Below are 20,429 nucleotides of genomic sequence, written 5' to 3' on the forward strand. Positions count from 1 at the left end.
TGATTATCACTTTCCTTCGTTTTTTTTTTTAAAAAAAAATAGAACACGTTCCAAATCATTTGTTAAATGACTCGGTTCCAAAAATAGAACAGACCAATCAGAAAAAGATTCAACAGGCCTCGGCCCACAATACAAAATAGTTTAATCGAAACCCGATCACATTTTGCAGTCCAAAACAAGTTGACCCAAGAAATAATTAACAAAGTCCAATATACACAATTTGTGGTTGTCTGGTACTTTTCAAATAGAAATCGAACAAGGAAAAGAAAACAAATATCACATCTCATCCGAGACTTTGTTTTCCCATTTGTCTGCCAACGAATCTTGTATTGTCCCACTTTATTCTTTTAAATGTCAGCCATTAATGATAAAGGAATATGGGACAAAAGCAACAATTTTATTTGCATTAGTCAATATGAGACTTTATTATATTAACTACTTTGATAAGGGTCTCATGCATCATTAGATGTCGGCCACAAAAAATGTACGCAATATCTGTTTTAAGTTCTTGTTGGGTTTTTCAGAATAGAAGCAAGGGAGGGGGAGAGAAGAGAGATATAAAAAGAGAGAAGAGGTTGTGGGTGTCGGTCTGAATATGGTGATGGTTGAGTTGATCATGGATGAGGGTGACATGGGTTTTCAAAGGTGACATGGTGGTGGTTTATTGGATATGATGGTGGTGGGTGTGGTTATAAAAGGTGATCGAGATTGGGTGGTGATAGATGGGGTGGAGATCAAGTAGGAATAATGAAGGTGGTAGTTTGTATAAAACCTATATCTCATATATATACATATTCATATATATATATATATATATATATATATATATATATATATATATATATATATATATATATATATATATATATATATATATATATATATATATATATATGTTTGTAAATAGAGATATTAAAAAGATAAAAAGGGAGGATGGTTTAATTTATCTCTGTATGTGAGTTTAGAATGATGAAAGGTGGTCTCAAAACTTCTCAAGTACGTCCATATATATAAAGATAGTAACAGTAATTGACTGGTAGATAACATTGATTAGATTGAGAAAATATTATTGAATTATATTAATTAAATATTTAAGATTTTTAAACGTGTAAACACCTTTATTGGTTCAATGCATCTCGTGAATATTTCTTGTTATAATGACACCGACAGTTTTATTTTGAATATTATATCGTATTCCATTGTTAATTAGTGGCAGATAAAAGTATTCAGAAAAACCCTATATTTTTAAATTAACTATATTTATTTATTTTGGTCATTATGATATAAAATTCAATCATTAACTATTAAATAAAAATTACATTAACTGTCCCTCTCATTTATGGGTGAAATATAAAAATGTTAAAATTAAATAATTAGATCCTAAATATATTTTTAATAAGACTATAACTTATATAATTCATTTTCGGATCACCTTTTATTTTAAAATCATATAAGTTCGTTTTTAACTTGATTAATAACCATCTAGATGATAAATGAGTACTACGAGCGTTTATTGAATAAATCCTAAATTATGTATATTCAATGTATTTTTCATATATAGATATATTTATAGTAATGTCATGTATTATTTTATTTACATAAATAAACTAACTCATATAAGTTTCTATTTCAAATTAATATATATATATATATATATATATATATATATATATATATATATATATATATATATATATATATATATATATATATATATATATAATTACAGATAGTGGTTCGTGAATCGTCGAAAGTCAAATAGACATCTGAAACAGTTCAAAAATTTTGAGGTTCAACCTAACAGACTTTTCATATCGTGCCAGAAATATGATATCATATCAAGAGTTTGGTTTAAAATTAGTCAAAAATTTCCGGGTCGTCACACTTACAAGGAATTCCAGAGCTGCAAACCGCATAACTTCAGGGGAACCGAGGGACCGGTTGGTCTCACCAGATGGTTCGAGAAACTTGAATTAGTATTCTGAGTTAGCAACTGTTCGGAGGACAACAAGACCAAGTTTGCTTCGTGCATGCTATCTGACGGCGCGCTAACGTGGTGGAACATGTTAGCTCAAGCGAAAGGCATTGATGAGGCGTATGCTACGCCATGGGAGGAATTCAAAGCGGCAATGATTGATGAGTATTGTCCGAGAACCAAAATACAAAAGATGGAGATGGAATTCATGCAGCTAAAGGCCGTTGGGAACGACCTTGATGGTTACAACAGGAGATTTTTGGAACTAGCTCTTATGTGTCCGACAATGGTCACCCCAGAATTCAAACGAATGGAGAGATACTTCTGGGGACTCCCTAAGAGCATCAAAGGAAACGTCACCTCATCCAAACCCCCAAATGTTCCCGAAGCGATGCGCATGGCGCCTACTTTGATGAATCAGATTCTTATTGATGAGCCGGAGAAGGCTAAGTTTGAGGTTGGTAGTAGCGAAAAGAGGAAATGGGACAACAACCACAACAACAACAACAACAACAACAACAACAACAACAACAGGGGGAGAAACTACGATCAAACCCCCGCCAAGAGGCACAACAATGGTGAAAACCCTAATCCCAACAACAACACCAACACCAACCCGAACTACAAGGGAACCTTACCACAATGCAAGAGGTGTTACAAACACCACACTGGGTATTGCAATGTTGTCTGCGAGAAGTGTCAACGGTCTGGGCATATCGGAAAGGATTGCAAGATCACCACTTTGAATGGGAAGCCAAACACCAATGGACCTAAAAAGTGCTACGAATGCGGGTAGACGGGCCATTTCAGAAATGCGTGCTCAAATAAGCGAAAAGATGGCTGGCCACCCCGTGGTAGAGCTTTTAATGTTAATGCAAGGGATGCACGCGATAACCTCGACTTGGTGACAGGTATATTCAAAATCAACAATCTTTTAGCTTCTGTCTTGTTTGATACTGGTGCGGATAGAAGTTATGTATGTAGACATTTTTGCGATAAGATTAATTGGTCATTAGTCCCGTTAAAAGAGAGTATGCTTGTCGAGGTCGCCAATGGAAAACTTGAAAAGGTTGACCATATTAGTCGTGGAGCTATTATCAACATAGCTGGAGCAGATTTCGAAATTGACTTGATACCTATCAAATTGGAAAGTTTTGACGTGATCGTCGGTATGGATTGGTTGAGCAAGTTAAGGGCCGATATTATTTGTGGAGATAAAGCACTTCGCATACCACAAGGAGATGGCGAACCACTGGTTATCTATGGATAGAGATGTACCTCGAAGTTGAACCTCATTAGTTGCGTGAAAGCACAAAAGATTATGAAGAAGGGACGTTTTGCTGTCCTAGCACATGTGAAAGCGGTAGAAACTGAGGTGAAGAGCGTGAACGACGTTCGAATTGTGAACGAATTTTCTGATGTCTTCCCTGAGGAATTGCCGGAATTGCCGCTGCAGAGAGCAGTAGAGTTTCAGATTGATTTAGTGCCAGGAGCTGCACCTGTAGCTCGCGCACCTTATAGACTCGCACCTTTCGAGATGCAAGAATTACAAAGCCAACTACAAGAACTACTTGACCGAGGGTTTATCCAACCAAGTTTCTCGCCTTGGGGCGCACCCATGCTGTTTGTAAAGAAGAAGGATGGATCCTTCCGTATGTGTGTCGACTACCGTGAACTCAACAAATTGACAATCAAGAATCGGTATCCTCTTCCACGAATTGACGATCTTTTTGATCAACTACAAGGATCGAGTGTATACTCAAAGATCGATTTGCGATCCGGTTATCACCAGTTGAGGGTGAAAGAAAGTGACGTGATGAAAACTGCATTCAGGACCCGTTATGGTCATTATGAGTTTCTCGTGATGCCATTAAGTTTGACAAATGCACCTGCCGTGTTCATGGACCTCATGAATCGTGTCTGCAAGTCGTACTTGGATAAGTTTGTTATCGTCTTCATAGATGATATCCTCATCTACTCTAAGAGCGAAGGAGAACATGAGCAACACCTCCGACTAGTACTTGAACTCTTGAGACAAGAGCAACTTTACGTCAAATTCTCCAAGTGTGAATTTTGGTTGAAGGAAGTTCAATTTCTGGGTCATATTGTGAGCGACCAGGGTATCATAGTAGATCCCACCAAGATTGAAGCCATCAGCAAGTGGGAGACCCCCACTACTTCGAAGCATATTCGCCAATTCCTAGGTCTCGCCGGTTACTACCGAAGATTCATCGAAGGATTTTCTCTGATTGCGCGTCCTTTGACCGCGCTGACTCACAAGGGCAAGAAGTTCATTTGGGAACCCGCACACGAATCAGCATTTCAAACTTTGAAGAAGAAGTTAACCTCCGCACCTATCTTATCACTTCCCGAAGGCAGTGACGACTTTGTTGTTTATTGTGATGCATCGAAGAGTGGTTTTGGTTGTGTACTGATGCAACGATCAAAGGTTATTGCCTATGCTTCTCGACAATTGAAGATTCACGAACGGAACTACACTACTCACGATCTTGAACTTGGAGCTGTTGTCTTTGCGCTCAAATTGTGGAGACATTATTTGTATGGAACTAAGAGCACTATCTTCACCGATCACAAGAGTCTCCAGCACATCTTCGATCAGAAGCAACTGAATATGAGGCAGCGTCGATGGATCGAGACGCTCAACGACTACGATCGTGAACTCTGTTATCACCCTGGCAAGGCCAATGTTGTAGCTGACGCTTTAAGCCGAAAGGAGAGGACGGCACCTCTTCGTGTTAGGGCTCTGAACATCACCATCCATTCGAACCTCAACAGCCAGATCAGAGTAGCCCAAGATGAGGCTCTCAAGGAGGAGAATATATCTCACGGACATTTGAACATACTTGTCTCTCGATTCGAGGTTAGGGAGTCTGGACTCCGATGTTATGCCGGAAGAATTTGGGTACCTCTTTATGGAGATCTACGAAACTTGATACTTGATGAAGCACACAAATCGAGATATTCGATTCATCCTGGAGCGGGTAAAATGTACCACGACCTTAAAGAACAGTATTGGTGGCCGAATCTTAAGAAGGACGTTGCGACTTATGTTGGTAAGTGTTTGACATGCTCGAAGGTTAAAGCCGAGCATCAGAGACCTTCTGGTTTACTTCAACAGCCGGAGATCCCACAATGGAAGTGGGAAAGGATCACAATGGATTTTATCACCAAGCTGCCAAAGACAGTGGGCGGGTGCGATACCATTTGGGTTATTGTCGACCGCCTTACCAAATCTGCACACTTCCTAGCGATGAAGGAAACAGATACAATGGAAAGACTTGCTCAATTATACATCAAAGAGGTTGTATCTCATCATGGTGTACCTTTATCGATCATCTCCGATCGCGATCCCCGTTTTGCCTCTAGATTTTGGCGTTCTTTGCAAGAAGCCATGGGAACCCGTCTCGACATGAGTACTGCTTATCAGCCTCAGACCAACGGGCAAAGTGAACGAACGATTCAGACGTTGGAAGACATGTTGCATGCATGTGTCATTGATTTTGGAAAGGCCTGGGAAAGGCATTTGCCACTAGCCGAATTCTCGTACAACAACAGTTATCACTCGAGCATTAATGTTGCACCTTTTGAAGCATTGTATGGCCGCAAGTGCCGATCTCCTATTTGTTGGGCTGAAGTAGGCGAAAAGCAAATCACCGGACCTGAGGTAGTCCATGAAACCACGGAGAAGATTGCACAGATTTAAGCTAGACTTAAGACTGCCCGTGATCGCCAAAAGAGTTATGCTGATCTTAAATGTAAAGACTTTGAATTCAACGTTGTTGATCGTGTAATGTTAAAGGTTGCACCTTGGAAAGGTGTGGTCTGTTTTGGAAAACGTGGAAAGTTAAACCCACGATACATTGGTCCTTTTGAAATCTTAGAACGTGTTGGACCCGTTGCTTACCGTTTGGATCTACCAGCACAATTGAGCTCAGTTCATCCTACCTTCCATGTGTCGAACTTGAAGAAGTGTCTTGCTGCACCTGAACTTATCATACCATTGGAAGAACTTACGATTGACGACAAACTCCACTTTGTGGAAGAACCTGATGAAATTATAGATCGTGAGATCAAAACTTTGAAACGCAACAAGATTCCGATCGTCCGAGTACGATGGAATGCCAAACGAGGACCTGAGTTTACTTGGGAGCGAGAGGATCAAATGATGCGGAAGTATCCTCACCTTTTCCCGACTCCTCCATCTACCTCAGCTTAAATTTCGGGACGAAATTTTCTTTAACAGGTGGGTAATGTAACGACCCTGGATTTTTCAACGTTTATTTATTAATAATTGTTATTATTAATACTTGTGATAAAACAAATGTATGTTATTACATTTACATGTTGCCATGAATGCACGTACTTGACTTTAATTGCACGAAACGTCTTTGTGACACCCGAGACTTTCACGAATAATATTTTTGAGTATTATTTACATTCATGATTAAGTTTATTAATCATTTTAATTAACTAAAGCTATTAGTTAATTACTTGGGCTTTTAATTGGATTAACTTGTTAATTACATACCTACTTGGGCTTTTACTAGTGTTATTGGACTTTATAAGCCCACCCTACATTTTAAGTGGACTAGTTAGCCCATACATACATGTAAGTATCATTTTAAGAATGAACTAGTTTGATTAAGGAAGATTGGAATCTAGTTACTTGCCATTCCCATGTAAACACACCCATTAACCACACTTTTGAAGCTTTACATTCTAGTGACCTTTGAACCTTACCCTTCCCCCCATTTTCTGCTGTAAAAACCGTAGCCCTAAGCTCCCTTTAGGAGTGTTTTGTTTCATTTTTTGTTTACTACTTCACTCACATTTCTCTCATTTCTCACACACACTCATTTGCTCTCAAACTCTTTCTCTCATTTCTCTCTCAAGTTGTAAGTAACTTGAAGTTTTCTCTCTTCTTTCTTTGTCCCTAAACCGAAATCCAACACCTCTTTATCATCATCATCTTTTGTTACTTGATTATTGTTTACTTACTTATAATTGTTAGTTGTAGTTGCTTACTTTGTTGTTGTTGTTCTTTACTAGTTACAAGATCAAACTTACTAGTTTGATTCTTCATTCATCTTGTATTTACAAGAACATTTAAGAACATAAACTTACTAGTTTATGTTCTACTTTTAAAGTTTCAAAGACTTAAGTTCATGTGTTGTGAAAACATACTTGTAAGTCATGTTAGTAAACTTTAAAGTTTACTTTCTTAAAGATCAAACTTTGGTTTGAATCTTTAAAATATGAAACCCATGAACTCATTTACTTGTTTATTTAGTGTTACTTGCACTTTAATTTTATGATTTTGGTTGTTGTTGGTCAAGTACTACAAGTTAGTCTTGATCTCATATCTCTTGGAACTAAAAGTTAACTTAAAAGTTCAAGAACATGTAAATAAGTTTTCTTTAAATATAACTTTGTATACTTATGCTTGATCTAGACTTTTGAGTCTTGGATCTTCAAGATCTAACTAAGAACTATGTTCTACGTCTTAATATCTTGATTTCATAAGTTCATTTTCAAGTTTGTAACTTATTATTAGTTTTAAAGTTCATGTATGTGTTAGATCTAAGACTTTGATGTAACTTTGGTTCATCAAAACACTTGCAACACTTAAGTGAGTTGTGCTTCATGTCTTAGACTTGCACTTGGGTTATGATGGTCAAATCTTGGTCAAGATGATGCAAACACATCAACGAGTTGTACACTTGAAGCTATACACATCAAGGATGAGAACCGTGATAAGCATCAAGCATCAAACTCACTGGAACCCATTATTTTACTGCTTTCTGTCTTCTACCTACTGTTCTGCTGTTTCTGTAACATACCATTAGACTTGGGCTGTTGTGATTATGATTTTCAAATAGATCTTTTCGAGTAGATAACTTTTCATATAGGACTCGTCTTAATCCGAGTTACGGTTTAGGATTTATGGCCCTCCGATCATCACTATGTCCTTTAACGTTGTGCAGAAATTTCTGACCTACTCGCACTTAGACCGTCGCCATGGTCAAACGAAGACGAGTTTGCTTCTGTAAGTTTTACCACACTTAAAGGACTCATATACGGAGATATGGCCACTGGTCTCACCTTAATTCAGGAAGGGTAGAGGCCGTGGTGACTGACTGAAGTCAGCCTTTGTTTTAAACTACTTTCATAAACGAAACTTACTTTACGCCTTTTGTTTGATGATGAATGATGATGACCCTTAAGACCTTATTTACATACTTTTAAACCTATTAAGACGATTTACTGACTTAGTACTATTTGCCTTAGGTTGAGGACCTTCGGACCGATTACTTGCACACCTTTTCCGAACCGACTTTACGACTACATTATCATTGTGAGTTATAGCATTCCCTTTTTACTTTAACTTATTTTGGGAACTGAGAATACATGCGGATTTTATGTTTTACATACTAGGCACGAGTACTTAAACTTATATATGTGTGGGTTATACAACGGCATAAACATTCCCTTTAGCTCGGTAACGTTTAATCATTGGCTTTTGAACCATGAACGCGAATCTTAGATATGGATCCATAGGGTTTGACATCCCCACTCGGGCTAGTAGCGCTAGCATTTAACGAGTGTTTAATACTTCGTAAACATACGCACTTGCCAAGTGTACTTTCAGGGGGTATAAACGTTAAGTTAGTTACCAAGTGCCCACGGTTAACATATACTTTATCATACTGTTTTGAAACGCTCTTTGTAGCACTGAAATCTCGTGGCCTACCTTACTTACTGTTATACTTAAACTATAGCTCACCAACCTTTGTGTTGACGTTTTAAGCATGTTTTTCTCAGGTGCTTGAGGTTAGCTTCCGCTGTGTACTAGTCGTGCTGTAGACACCCGCTGCTTAGAGTTGTCATCGCATGAGCTACTTTACCTTGCATTCAAACTTTAGTACTTTTGAACTATGACTTGTAACGACCATTGTGGTCACATACACTTATTATTTGCTTCTACTTAGTGAAGCATGCTTTTGGATTGTAAAACATTCGATGTTGGTTTAGACATCACTTTATTATGAACGCAAACTCTTTTGAAAACGCATATAGTACTTAACCTTGTAATGATCCTGTTGTTGATGATTCGTACACGATGGTTTTGTACGGGGCATCACATGTTGGATAGAAAGATTTGAACAATCAAGAACCCAATTCGTTTGTATTGTAAAATAATTATTCTAAGAGTTCATTAGAATCCGATCGAAAGCTATGAACATTCAAAATCAGAGATTTTTATCATAAACCCTAAATTATTTGAAGAAAAGAAACCCTAACCTGAAAGGATGAAAAAGAAGGTGATGATGATTCGTCGGGATAAGGTTTAAAGAAGCGGCTGCCATTTTAGGGTTTGAAAGACTCACATGGAGATAGAAGAAGAGAGCAGAGAAAGAAAAAAAAGAGGCGTGATTTCTTTTTTTGTTTTTCTTTATTTTTCTTAATTATATTTATAAATATATTAATTCAATTTAATGACATCACTAACCCTATCTCAAATTTTTTTCTTTTTTGTTTTGTTTTTTCTTTATAAAGGAAAAATGTCTATTTATGAAATCATCATGTTAGTGTTTTAATAGATATATAGATAGATAGAAGATTACGTAATTTACATTTGTACTCTTTCTCAATAGACGGGATTATATATCTCCATGCCACTCAAATTTATCACAAGTGCACCTTAATGTGAAAATGATTTTCTAGGCCACTTAAATTCATATTTTTTCTAAAATATACCAAATCCGTAAAAATGAATCCAAAAAATGTAATACAAAAAATGTATTTATTAATTGAAATTATTTATAATATTATAGATTTATCTAAATGTGTAAATATTTTCATTTTATATACATTTCGTCGATTGGTTTTTATGTGAATTTAGTATATCTAAGACAAAATATGAATTTGAGGCCTAGAAAATTTATTTCGAATTAGGGTAGTCTAGAAAATCATATTAATAAATATTGGTGACTTCCAGATACATAATCCCTGATAAATGAAATATTGTCCGATTTTGAAGTATAATAATAAGTGATATTCGAGATAAAAACTCGAGAGGGTCTCCAAGTGGCATTGATAATTCTATTGTCAATACGGAAAAGAGTTCTATACAATCTGAGTAGTACTCCGTAATTTTTTCAGAAAGTAATTGTTTACTACCAAAAAATTGTAAATTAGAAAAACATATGGTGTTCTATCTTTAAATTTATCTTTCAATTTAATGGTAACTTATACCGTACAACTTGAAAGTACTTTGTAAAAAAATTGTAAACCAGTGAGATCCTTAAACCTCACACTCTTTAAAGGTGAATTCGTCATTGCTAAGTCGCAGTGGCGAGTTTAGTAACAAGTCTGTGGGGTCTCAGGACACCAATGTTTAATAGAAAATATCTTTTAAATTGTATAATACAGCATTAAATTTAACTGTATGGCTCCACAGACTTTTTTTTAATTAATGAAAGTATCACTATTTGACACAGGGTTGATAAAATAGTCAGGCAGCCAATCTCTAAGCTAGTAGTTTAGTTAATAAAGAGAAGCAAACCGGCCTAGTACACCACCAATTTAACTACTCTGACCCATATATTTTTTGAATTTGTAATTTTTTAAAACTAAGCGATCACTAAAATATCCTTTAAATATATTAAGGGGAAAAATTATAAGTACCCATTAAGTTAATCTTGTAATCGCAACTGCTAATTAGCCTAAATTTAAAAATATCTTTATAACAAATGCTATAAAAACATACAAAGTCTTATCGTGTCATATATAATTTTGTTAGTATTTTGTAAAAAAAATTCGTCTTTATGAAGTTTAGTGGTGTCAAACATGACACCATTGCCATTGAAAGTGATCTAGTAAGTAGTGGGTAACTATGGTTCGGAAATTTTGGGTCTTGCTTATTGGGTACGTGGAGTTTTGTTAGTCGGCCATGAAAAAAGGTTGGTTTTGATTTGGGCTTACTTTCTTTAGGCGCTAGAAGTCCATTTTCTATTAAAGGTAAGGTAAACCACCAATCAACGCAAAAAACACAGCATCTGGGTGTCAGAAGAATACTCATGTAACCAACCACGAGATATGTAAATGCATAATAGTAAGCCACGAAGTAGATTAAACATCATTCGAATATTGAAGGCAAACAACAAGCATGTGTTGCATGTCATACAAACTCCATATGGGTAGCAAAAATACATGCATTCCAGCACACGTAGCCTAACAATAGGCAACAAAACAGACATTTCAGCCAGTCACACAATCATAATATCATAACATCATAACATGCAGATTCAGCAATAAAACATAACCCGTTTCACGTTCTCCTTGAGGGCAGGGAGAGGTCTAACAGCTGCATTTGCACCCGGGGCACGAGTGCTGCTTGGTCCCCTTCCACGACCAGCAACACCACTAATCATAGACCCACTGTCCGAGGTATCCGGCTCCATGTAAAACCGTGCTCGAAAAGCAGCAAGATGAGCATAGTATGCTGGTGGAACTGCATTTTATAATAAAAATAATAAATAAATATAACAAATATAGAAATTGACATGAACATTGCATAACTTGGTCAAAGCAGAACATGTCTTGTCCTTTAAAAGGTTCAATGGGTGAACAAATAGTCCAGTAATTTCAATAGAAGAGGAATAGGGTCAAACAGACATAAAGTTGTCGTGAAGATGACTTAAAATGCAGAGTGATTCGTATACCACCATACAACTTACTTCACACATCACAGATGCTGATGAGTGCTTTGTCTATAGTACCCAATAATGAGCGGAACAACTTGCATGATTTACAGATTACCTTACATGTTTATATAGATACAACTTTCTATATAACTTTCACAAAATGATTTACAAATAGCCTTTTGATAAGTTTCTAGTGAACCATAATTATAAAGAAAGGCAAGAAAGTGATTCTGGTCATTGGTCAGCTTGACCCAAATAGCTGTGTCCAACAGGCACATTTTACCACATATATATATAACTAACACATTAACATTAATGTTGCTTGAATCAAAAGTACAAGTGAAAAACTCACCTATGGATACAGAGCGGGTGCACCTAGCATATCTGTTGAAAGAAACATAAATCAATACACAAATAAATATAAAATGTATCACCAAAAACAAAGAATAGGATTAATGAACATACGTGTAGCAGAGATTGTTTGTGAGAGATTGCAGATCATCAGCTGAAAACTTGTTCTCATCCCACAGCACGTGGTAATGGGCCGGCCGACTTGTACCCTGTTATGGGTATGATTACAGATTATACATTTATTATAAACATTACACATATATGTTTCATGTACATCATATAGCATGTAAAAATGGAAATTATAAACATTACACATATATGTTTCATGTACATCATATAGCATGTAAAAATGTGACTGAGTGCCATGGATATCTTACCTGAATTCCAGCATGGCTGCACAGATAAAAATCAAACTCTGTAGGATGACAAATCTTGGAATCAACAACAGTGCCTGCAGATAACCAGAGAATGTGGTCACAGTTACATTTTATCCCTAATGGGTCAAATGGGCAAGATACATAATTAAAGTGCTAAAAGTGAAATTATCATATACCTGGGAGTATATTTCCGCTCCTATCGACAGACCTCTGATCACGGTGATTGTTGGCAAACAATCTAGTGTGATGACGTTTTTGAACCACAACAAATGTCACTGGAGGTTGATAATTTGGCTCCAAAGATGCACAAGCCTGACCCAAGTTCAACGAAATGATCAAAGATATGACTAATAAGATCCAAAAGTTGAGAGTGAAACTACATATTCGATTTTAAATTACCTTTCGGATTGCATCAAGCTCATAAAGTAACACCTGATAGAACTGGCCCTCACTAACACCATCCCTTCACAATAAAATGTTCATCGTCGGATAAGTAAATATATCTATGACGGCTTTAAAATGTATAAACAATTAATGGATAGTATAAAAACACCTGTAGAAAATTATACGCTGCGGTTTTTGCCCAGTTGCTCTACGGAATGATATGAGAAGTTCCCTAGAAAGAAAATTCCATTCACAAACATTACAGAATCATATTAGAAGTGAACATGAAAATAAAATAGAATCATACGCCAAAAACAAATTTCCAATTTTAATATTCAACCAGTTAGTTAGGGAAAGGGTGACTCTGGTTAAGCTTCTCATATTTAACAGATCAGATGAGTAAAGTGAAGAAATTAGCCTACAGATAAGCAGGTCAAACAGGACAACCAGCTTCAAATTTTGGCATGTCACCCAACCCGCCCATTTTGCACTAAAAGGTAGGTGTGTGTCAAATAGGGAGTAAGAAAAGAATACTTGATCATGCCACCAGACACTTTGCCTCTTTGAGGATCCTGCCATTCCTTGAATAGATCCTGAATAAGTTCTTGCCGATGTGCTTGCGCACAAACCAATCCTGCATATTTAGTAATCTCAGGCCAATCTTGAGAAGCCACAACCTACATTATATTCAAAAAAACCAGCATCAAATGACTTAACAGAAGCTAAATCACTGAAAATGTCGAGAGCAAAGTTGGTATGTATCGTACAGCTGCGATTGAGGGACTCGAATCTTCACCAGGGTGTGGGTGAGTGACATCAGCACCAAAAATGATAGTTGGAACATCACTAACATTAGGAATACGCCTTGACAATGCATCAGCAAGAACCGTATTCCTTCCTCCAACCTTGACATTTATCTTTAGCGCAACATTAGCCAGGTACTGCTTACTCATCCTAAAGACGTGTTTTGTTAAGCAGCACTGAGAAACAATCCCAAGATCAGTCTCACAGATCCTTTTCAGGTCACCTACACATGAAGAAACGATGAGCCATATAATCCCAACTATATAGAACAAATTACACAAACCATACCAATTTAAGATGATAACTTTGACACTTATACTTGAGGATCAAATTCTAACTTCAACGCGTCAAAAAAGAAACAAAGCTAAGGAAAACAAATCAAACGAGACAGAAGTCAACAACGCTGTAACTTTAAATGGATAACACCTCCATGGTTATATTAAAACCCATTGATTACTATTAAAACAGTTTGATTTTAATTATATTTGACACTGTGACTATTAAATATCAAACCCAACCTTCCAACCCACTCATTTAGCCATCTCAATATTCAACTAATATTAGTAAGCACAGCACAATCACCAGGGTTAAAACTTAATACCATATAGAGAGCCATTATTGTCTGGCAAAATGACAACAAGCAGATCCAGTTCCTTTTTGTGGGGCTGGAGTTTAGTCATGGCCTCATGGAAACGAGCTTTTAAGACTCTCTCAACCTGGTCAGGACGGCCACTAAGAGCAGGAAGCACCGGCTCGGGATTGAATGCCTGATAAAGCAAACAGAAGTGAGAGCATATATGAGTTAAAAGTTAACAGATATCTAACTGCAGTTAATTATCCGCGTGTGCGTGTATCAAATAGTCCTTTTAACCATACCATGCCAGACGTATTGCACATTACTGCAAGCTCTGAACAAAAAGCACGAGCAACATTATCTTGCACATTGCGTGCAAAGTTTATGCAGATCCAGCTGGCAACTCTCCCACCATTAACCATTTTCTGTCACAAATTTCAAACATGATCATTAAGAGATATCATCATGACAAAGTTACACAGATTAGCTTTTAAACATTTAAATGGGGAACTACCTTATTCATCATATTCCACTGACCCACTTGTGGAAGACAGTCCCTTTCACGTCCAGTATCATGATATTTAAGCTATCAACAGGAATATAAACAGTTAGAAATGGTACTTAATGATAAAATAGTAAGACAATGCTTAGTGAGTTTACCCGAGGAGGAGGCAATATTCGAGCTTCAACAAGGGCTAGCTTAGTGCTAATTTTTATACCAAATTCCTGAGCATAAGGATCTTGATCATAACCATTGTGTCTAACAGTCTGTAAATTCAAACAGTATGTAAGTTAACAGCAGCCAAATGAATACATATCTCACATTCTCACCTGAAGTAGAATAGTGAACACACTTATACAGAGTTATATGGATTAAGGATTTATATTTTGTGACAAATGAGTTTAGATAATCACATAACATAGTTGATGACCTCAAATGAGGTCAACCAGGCTTGACCAAAAAACCCTTTTAAGCCACTACAACGGAAATACTTACAGTTGATGTTTTACTTATTTTTAATAAAAACATACTAATTTAATATAACAAAAACCTAGAAGTTAGAGATGCAAGATGGCCGGTTTGGGTGAATAAGTGAAGCGGGTATTTTATTGGACCAGTGAGAACACAATGACATAAGAAACACCTTCTCCCACATATTCGAACTGTTTATCACACAATTAAAGTGCTAAAATTATACAAATTTATTATTTATTATTAAAAAAATCCTATTTAGAAGGTAGGCGTTGATAATAGACATTTTGAAATCTCCAGCCTGTTCGACCAATTTGAGGATTCCTAATTTACCCCAATTAATTATATAATTTCCAACATGTTAGAATTATAACATAATATAGATAAACACTTTGTAAAATCAACACGGATGAGTAAGAATAAAAACATAGATATTTGAAGAGAAAGTAAAGAGTATATAGAAAAACAAACCTCCAGAATATCCTTCTCTCTGTCATTAGGGCGCTGGCATGTAACCTTAAGAAGAGCAGTAATTTGTCGTTCGTTTAGCCTCTTTGAATACCTCTGACCCTCTACAATCTTGCAAACCTGAAATATGAAGATATTAGAATGTTGCAATTAATTTAATTCCAAGCTATCACAGTAACAAAAAACAAACAGATGATTAAACCTCCATTGGCAAATAATTTGGCCTCTGAGTATTCCCAACTTGCAAGCAAGGCCATTGCACATGTTGAATAGTGAAACCATAAGTCTCTCGAAAGTATTCAACCACAGATTTCATTGTACCTCTCTCATCAACTGGGAAACTGATACGTAATAAAATATATATATATATATATATATATATATATATATATATATATATATATATATATATATATATATATATATATATATATATATATATATATATATATATATATATAGTCAAAACTGTCAACATACTAAAATATAAGGGCAAAAAATAGAGTTTTGTTCTCACTTTAGCTCTCGTGTTGCCTGAGATGTTAAACCAGATATACGATACTTTCTACGCATATTTCCACGGTGAGTAACTTCAACCTTGACACCTCTCAATGCCTTCTTGATCTGGTGAGCATAACAACATGATATCACATCAAAAACCTTTTTTTAAGAAGTATTTTAACAAAAAGAATCAAATTGCAGGGAGCATACGCCTAGATAGTGCTATATAAATGCTACGCAGAGCTAACCTTCACACGGTCAGAATCTGACAATGGTCTTGATGAAACATCCCTATTCAGAAGCTGGGTAACAAAGTCAATGATAGGCAACGGCTCAATGAACGCAGTGGAAGACATATCTGCAACTCGACATACCATACGAAATATAAATCTGAGAAAGTGTCGCCAATAGCAAAAGCCCGATTAATTTACATATGGATGTAATGAACTAACCAATATTTAAAGACAGCCCCATCTGTGTAGGTCGTATGCTCTGATAGAACCCACGCCAACTTTCTAAACCCTCACCTAGTGGTTGTTTACGACCCAAATTAGGAGAATAGAATGACCGTCCCACTGGAGAATATCTACATACGAATTTTATCAACAATTAGTAAGTTATTGTATATGCCAAAATAAATCAACCGATGTTGATAAGAGTAGAAACATACCGTTGTGTAGGCAACTCCCGCAAAACAATGTCGAGAACCTGAAGTGCTTCTTGTGGAGCATCTGCCTGTCTTCCTGCTAAAAACATTCCCAGATGATGCAAATCTGCACGCGATGCTAATTTAATCACGACTTTGAAGTCCCTCTCCCTTCTGCATTTAAACATAAAAAACTATCATCTTCAATCACATGTACAAGATCAACTTTAATTAATTAATTAAAATAATATAATTATAATTATTATTATATTAAAAATGGAGATACCTGGTGCTGCCTGAACCATCATCTTCGTCTAGAAGTGTGATTTTAAACTCTTGAGTAACAAATGGAAGAGGGCCAGCAGTATACAGACTCTTCCTTCCATCGTACGCAGGAAGCCTCCTCCCAAGATGGGAGTCCCTGTACATGTTCACCAATTGTGCCATCACAGCACGATTAACACCACGTGACGTCACCTCTGGATTAATTGTTACCTATATCAGCCAAAAAAAAAAGAAAGAGATGGGTCACATCACAAAATTCTAGTTGATGTACAAAATATTTTCAGCAACAAACAAACAAAACCATAAACTCACATCATACTGATGTAAATCTTTATCGGGCAGTTCAGCAAAAAAATGGTTTGCTTTCACCATGCACCTGGTCCCGGTGCTACCCTTTCCTGGGCGCAAAGGAAACCTCAACGACTTGCTAGATGCAGGTGCAGCTTGAATGGGCTCCTCTTTCTGCACAGACAGTTGCTGAAACTGAGCTGCTGACTCATCCACCGTCTGCTCAGACGTAGACGACTCCGCATGGAGCATTGGCCGAAATGTTGCCGTATGCTGCTGAGGAGCTTGTTGTGTTGCTTGGTACAGCTCGGGAACTGATGGGCTAGAAGGTCCACCAGCATACGAAGGCCCGCGACCACCACGATGTTGTTGTGGTGGTGCAGTTCCTCTTGGAGGCCTCTGTTGTTGAAATTGCTGAGGTTGGTTAGGTGGTGGTCTACCATAATACTGTTGGGGCCCACCACCACGTTGTGGCCCTCCACCCCTCTGAACCCAGCCTCTGCCTCCTTGAGGCTGTCCACCTTGATAACCGCCCTGTGGTCCTCTTCCTTGGTACCCACCCTGACCTCTTCCACCTTGTTGTTGCTGTTGCTGTTGTGGTGGTGGCCTTTGAGCGACACCGCCACCCTGTCCAGAACCAACCTCGTGTGGCTCAGAACTTTCACTTCCACTAGCACCGTCATTCCTCTTCTTCCTTACCATGTTGACAACTATAACAATCCAAAACAACTAATATGTTAACCACCAGATAAGTAAAGTCGATTCAGCATGCATTACAAATTATAAAATTAAATTAAATAGCATATTACATGAAAACTATAAACTAATACCATAAGAAACTTAAACACGGCAAACTCGGAACAATTACAACATATACACATAAATAATTGTAAGTAATATAAACCAGAGAACACATATGAAAAGTAAATTCAGCATATGTTGCATAAACACCCTATATGTGTACCAAAATTATAACTACATCTCATAATACATCAAAATTTTAAATAATTGCCATAAGAAAATAGAACGAACCACAGCAAACTCGGGCTAATTTCAATATATACACACAAATAATTGTAAGTAAATAAACCAGATAGCAGGTTTCAAATAATTGTTGTATTACATATACACCCTGCATGCATCCCAAAATACATAATTAAAAAATTAATATATTGATAATTAATAATTAATAAATTAATAATAATATATAGAAATAATTATAAATAAATTATAAATTATAATTAATATATATATATATATATATATATATATATATATATATATATAAGGGCAGGATCAATGGGGAAGTAACCAATCGGGGTGAAGCAAAAAAAAAAATTTCGTTTTTTTTTTTTGGAATTTTTTTTTTCCGGCATCAAGATCACACAAAAATATGAACATTTAGAAGAGACACTTCGTGATGAATGTTATTATTTAGGCGGGAAAACGATCGACAAAAATAACATTCAAGATAATATTGTTCGTGAAGAATATGAACGTTTATTTTTCATGTTTTGTGAAGTCAAATTTAGCCCGATTTAGAGTTTAGGGTTTAGGGTTTGGTGTTTTGGGTTTATTCCATAAACCCAAAACACCAAACCCTAAACCGTTCGTGTTAAAAACTCAATCTAAATCCTAAATCTAAACCCTAAATCTAAACCCTAAACCCTAAATTTCTAAACCCTATTATCTAAACCCTATAAACCCTAATATCTAAACCCTAATAGCTAAAACCTCAACATACGCTCGAAAAACACGATAATTGTTATATATTACTTCTTCGAGCGTTTTTCCGCCAAAATAAAAACATTTATCACAAAATGTCTCTACTAAATGTTCATATTTTCATCCCATCTATAATGTTCGATCTATAATGTTCGTGGACAAAGTTTTTTCAAAAAACGAAAAAAAAAAAAGTTTTTGCTTCCCACTTCACCCGATTGGTTACTTACCTCTTGATCCTACCACTATATATATATATATATATATATATATATATATATATATATATATATATATATATATATATTAATAATAATAAAAAAATAATATAATTAATATTAATAATATAATAACAAAATAAAAGAAAAAATGCATATAGAACAGATATAAAAAAAATTGTCATAATTATCAAGAGTGATAATATACACATATACACATACAAATGAAAATATACTTTATGCAAAATACATACATCATTAAAAAAACTATGTAACTGCAGAAATCCAAAACCAAACCAACATTTTTGATCAAAAGAAAGTATTACAATAGATAAAAAAAAAAAAATTTGATTATTTAATATATGCATATAAGGAAAAAACACATTACATGACTAAAAATACATACATTATGTCAAAAAAATCTATACACAGAATACATATGTCATACATTACTTATGACAGTCGTAAGCAAAAATAATACATTAAGTATTTAAAAAAATAATAATACATACATACATACATACATACATACATATTATTTCAAGAAAATTAAAAATGTTAAAATAAAAACTAAGAACTTAGAAGCGCATGAAAACAAATACATATAAACGAAGTTGCGAAATCGCACTACATAACAAAAAAATCAACCAATTATAAGATATTAAATGATAGATGAACAACTCGAAATTGTGAAAAAAGTATTGAAGATGAACGGAGCACAAACCCTAGTAAATCGGTAGAAATATCGGAGATGAGAGGCGGAAACAGTGTAGCAGAACAGCAGATCTAAAGAAATGATCCGCCAATATAAAGGAGATGTTGAAAACCCTAAAATATAGAGAGAGAGAGAGAGAGAAAAGATAAATGGGGTGTGAGTATGACAGACACGAAGAGTTGTATTTTATCTTCTTTTTTTTATTAACGAAGTATTTATTTACTTAGATTTACGAGCCCGTGCGTTGCACGGTTACTTTTCCGTAAACAAACTGGAAACATAAGATCTTATATCAATTAACGGTACGATAGAGACGGTATCACAAGTATTGTTGTGCATGAAATAAACTTACCTTAAATATTTTTGTGTGATCAACTTCATGCTGCTGTTTTACTAACAAATATACCAAATGGGTTGTAA

General features: G+C 35.8%; 1 protein-coding gene across 2 annotated transcripts; it reads right to left on the reverse strand.

The window, feature by feature from the left end:
- Positions 1-11,121: 11,121 nt before the first annotated feature.
- LOC139857333 (protein argonaute 1-like) lies at positions 11,122-20,144 on the reverse strand. Of its 2 annotated transcripts, none has more exons than XM_071846088.1 (22): positions 20,019-20,144; positions 17,379-18,064; positions 17,068-17,276; positions 16,806-16,952; positions 16,588-16,721; positions 16,384-16,493; positions 16,152-16,258; positions 15,837-15,975; positions 15,638-15,754; positions 14,854-14,961; positions 14,708-14,779; positions 14,496-14,618; positions 14,221-14,386; positions 13,583-13,842; positions 13,350-13,492; positions 12,985-13,047; positions 12,831-12,894; positions 12,608-12,743; positions 12,432-12,505; positions 12,169-12,263; positions 12,056-12,087; positions 11,122-11,510 (listed from the first exon to the last, which is right to left on the reverse strand). In XM_071846088.1, the coding sequence occupies exons 2-22, from the start codon at positions 18,054-18,056 to the stop codon at positions 11,305-11,307; spliced, it is 3,183 nt and encodes a 1,060-aa protein (XP_071702189.1). In that variant the 5' UTR covers positions 18,057-18,064; positions 20,019-20,144; the 3' UTR covers positions 11,122-11,304. The 2 variants fall into 2 exon arrangements, with proteins under 2 accessions (XP_071702189.1, XP_071702182.1); XM_071846081.1 differs by having other exon boundaries at positions 16,806-16,955.
- Positions 20,145-20,429: the final 285 nt, after the last annotated feature.

The sequence above is a fragment of the Rutidosis leptorrhynchoides genome, chromosome 1 (genome assembly GCF_046630445.1).
Source record: "Rutidosis leptorrhynchoides isolate AG116_Rl617_1_P2 chromosome 1, CSIRO_AGI_Rlap_v1, whole genome shotgun sequence".
Classification (NCBI taxonomy): Eukaryota; Viridiplantae; Streptophyta; class Magnoliopsida; order Asterales; family Asteraceae; genus Rutidosis; species Rutidosis leptorrhynchoides.

Excerpts from the sequence above, each read along its gene's own strand:
- LOC139857333 (XM_071846081.1), bottom strand. The coding sequence starts at position 18,056 with ATGGTAAGGAAGAAGAGGAATGACGGTGCTAGTGGAAGTGAAAGTTCT. Across the intron at positions 16,259-16,383 it reads CAGATTCTGACCGTGTGAAG|ATCAAGAAGGCATTGAGAGG; the intron begins GTTAGCTCTGCG and ends TATGCTCACCAG. Across the intron at positions 14,962-15,637 it reads GAGAGAAGGATATTCTGGAG|ACTGTTAGACACAATGGTTA; the intron begins GTTTGTTTTTCT and ends TTGAATTTACAG.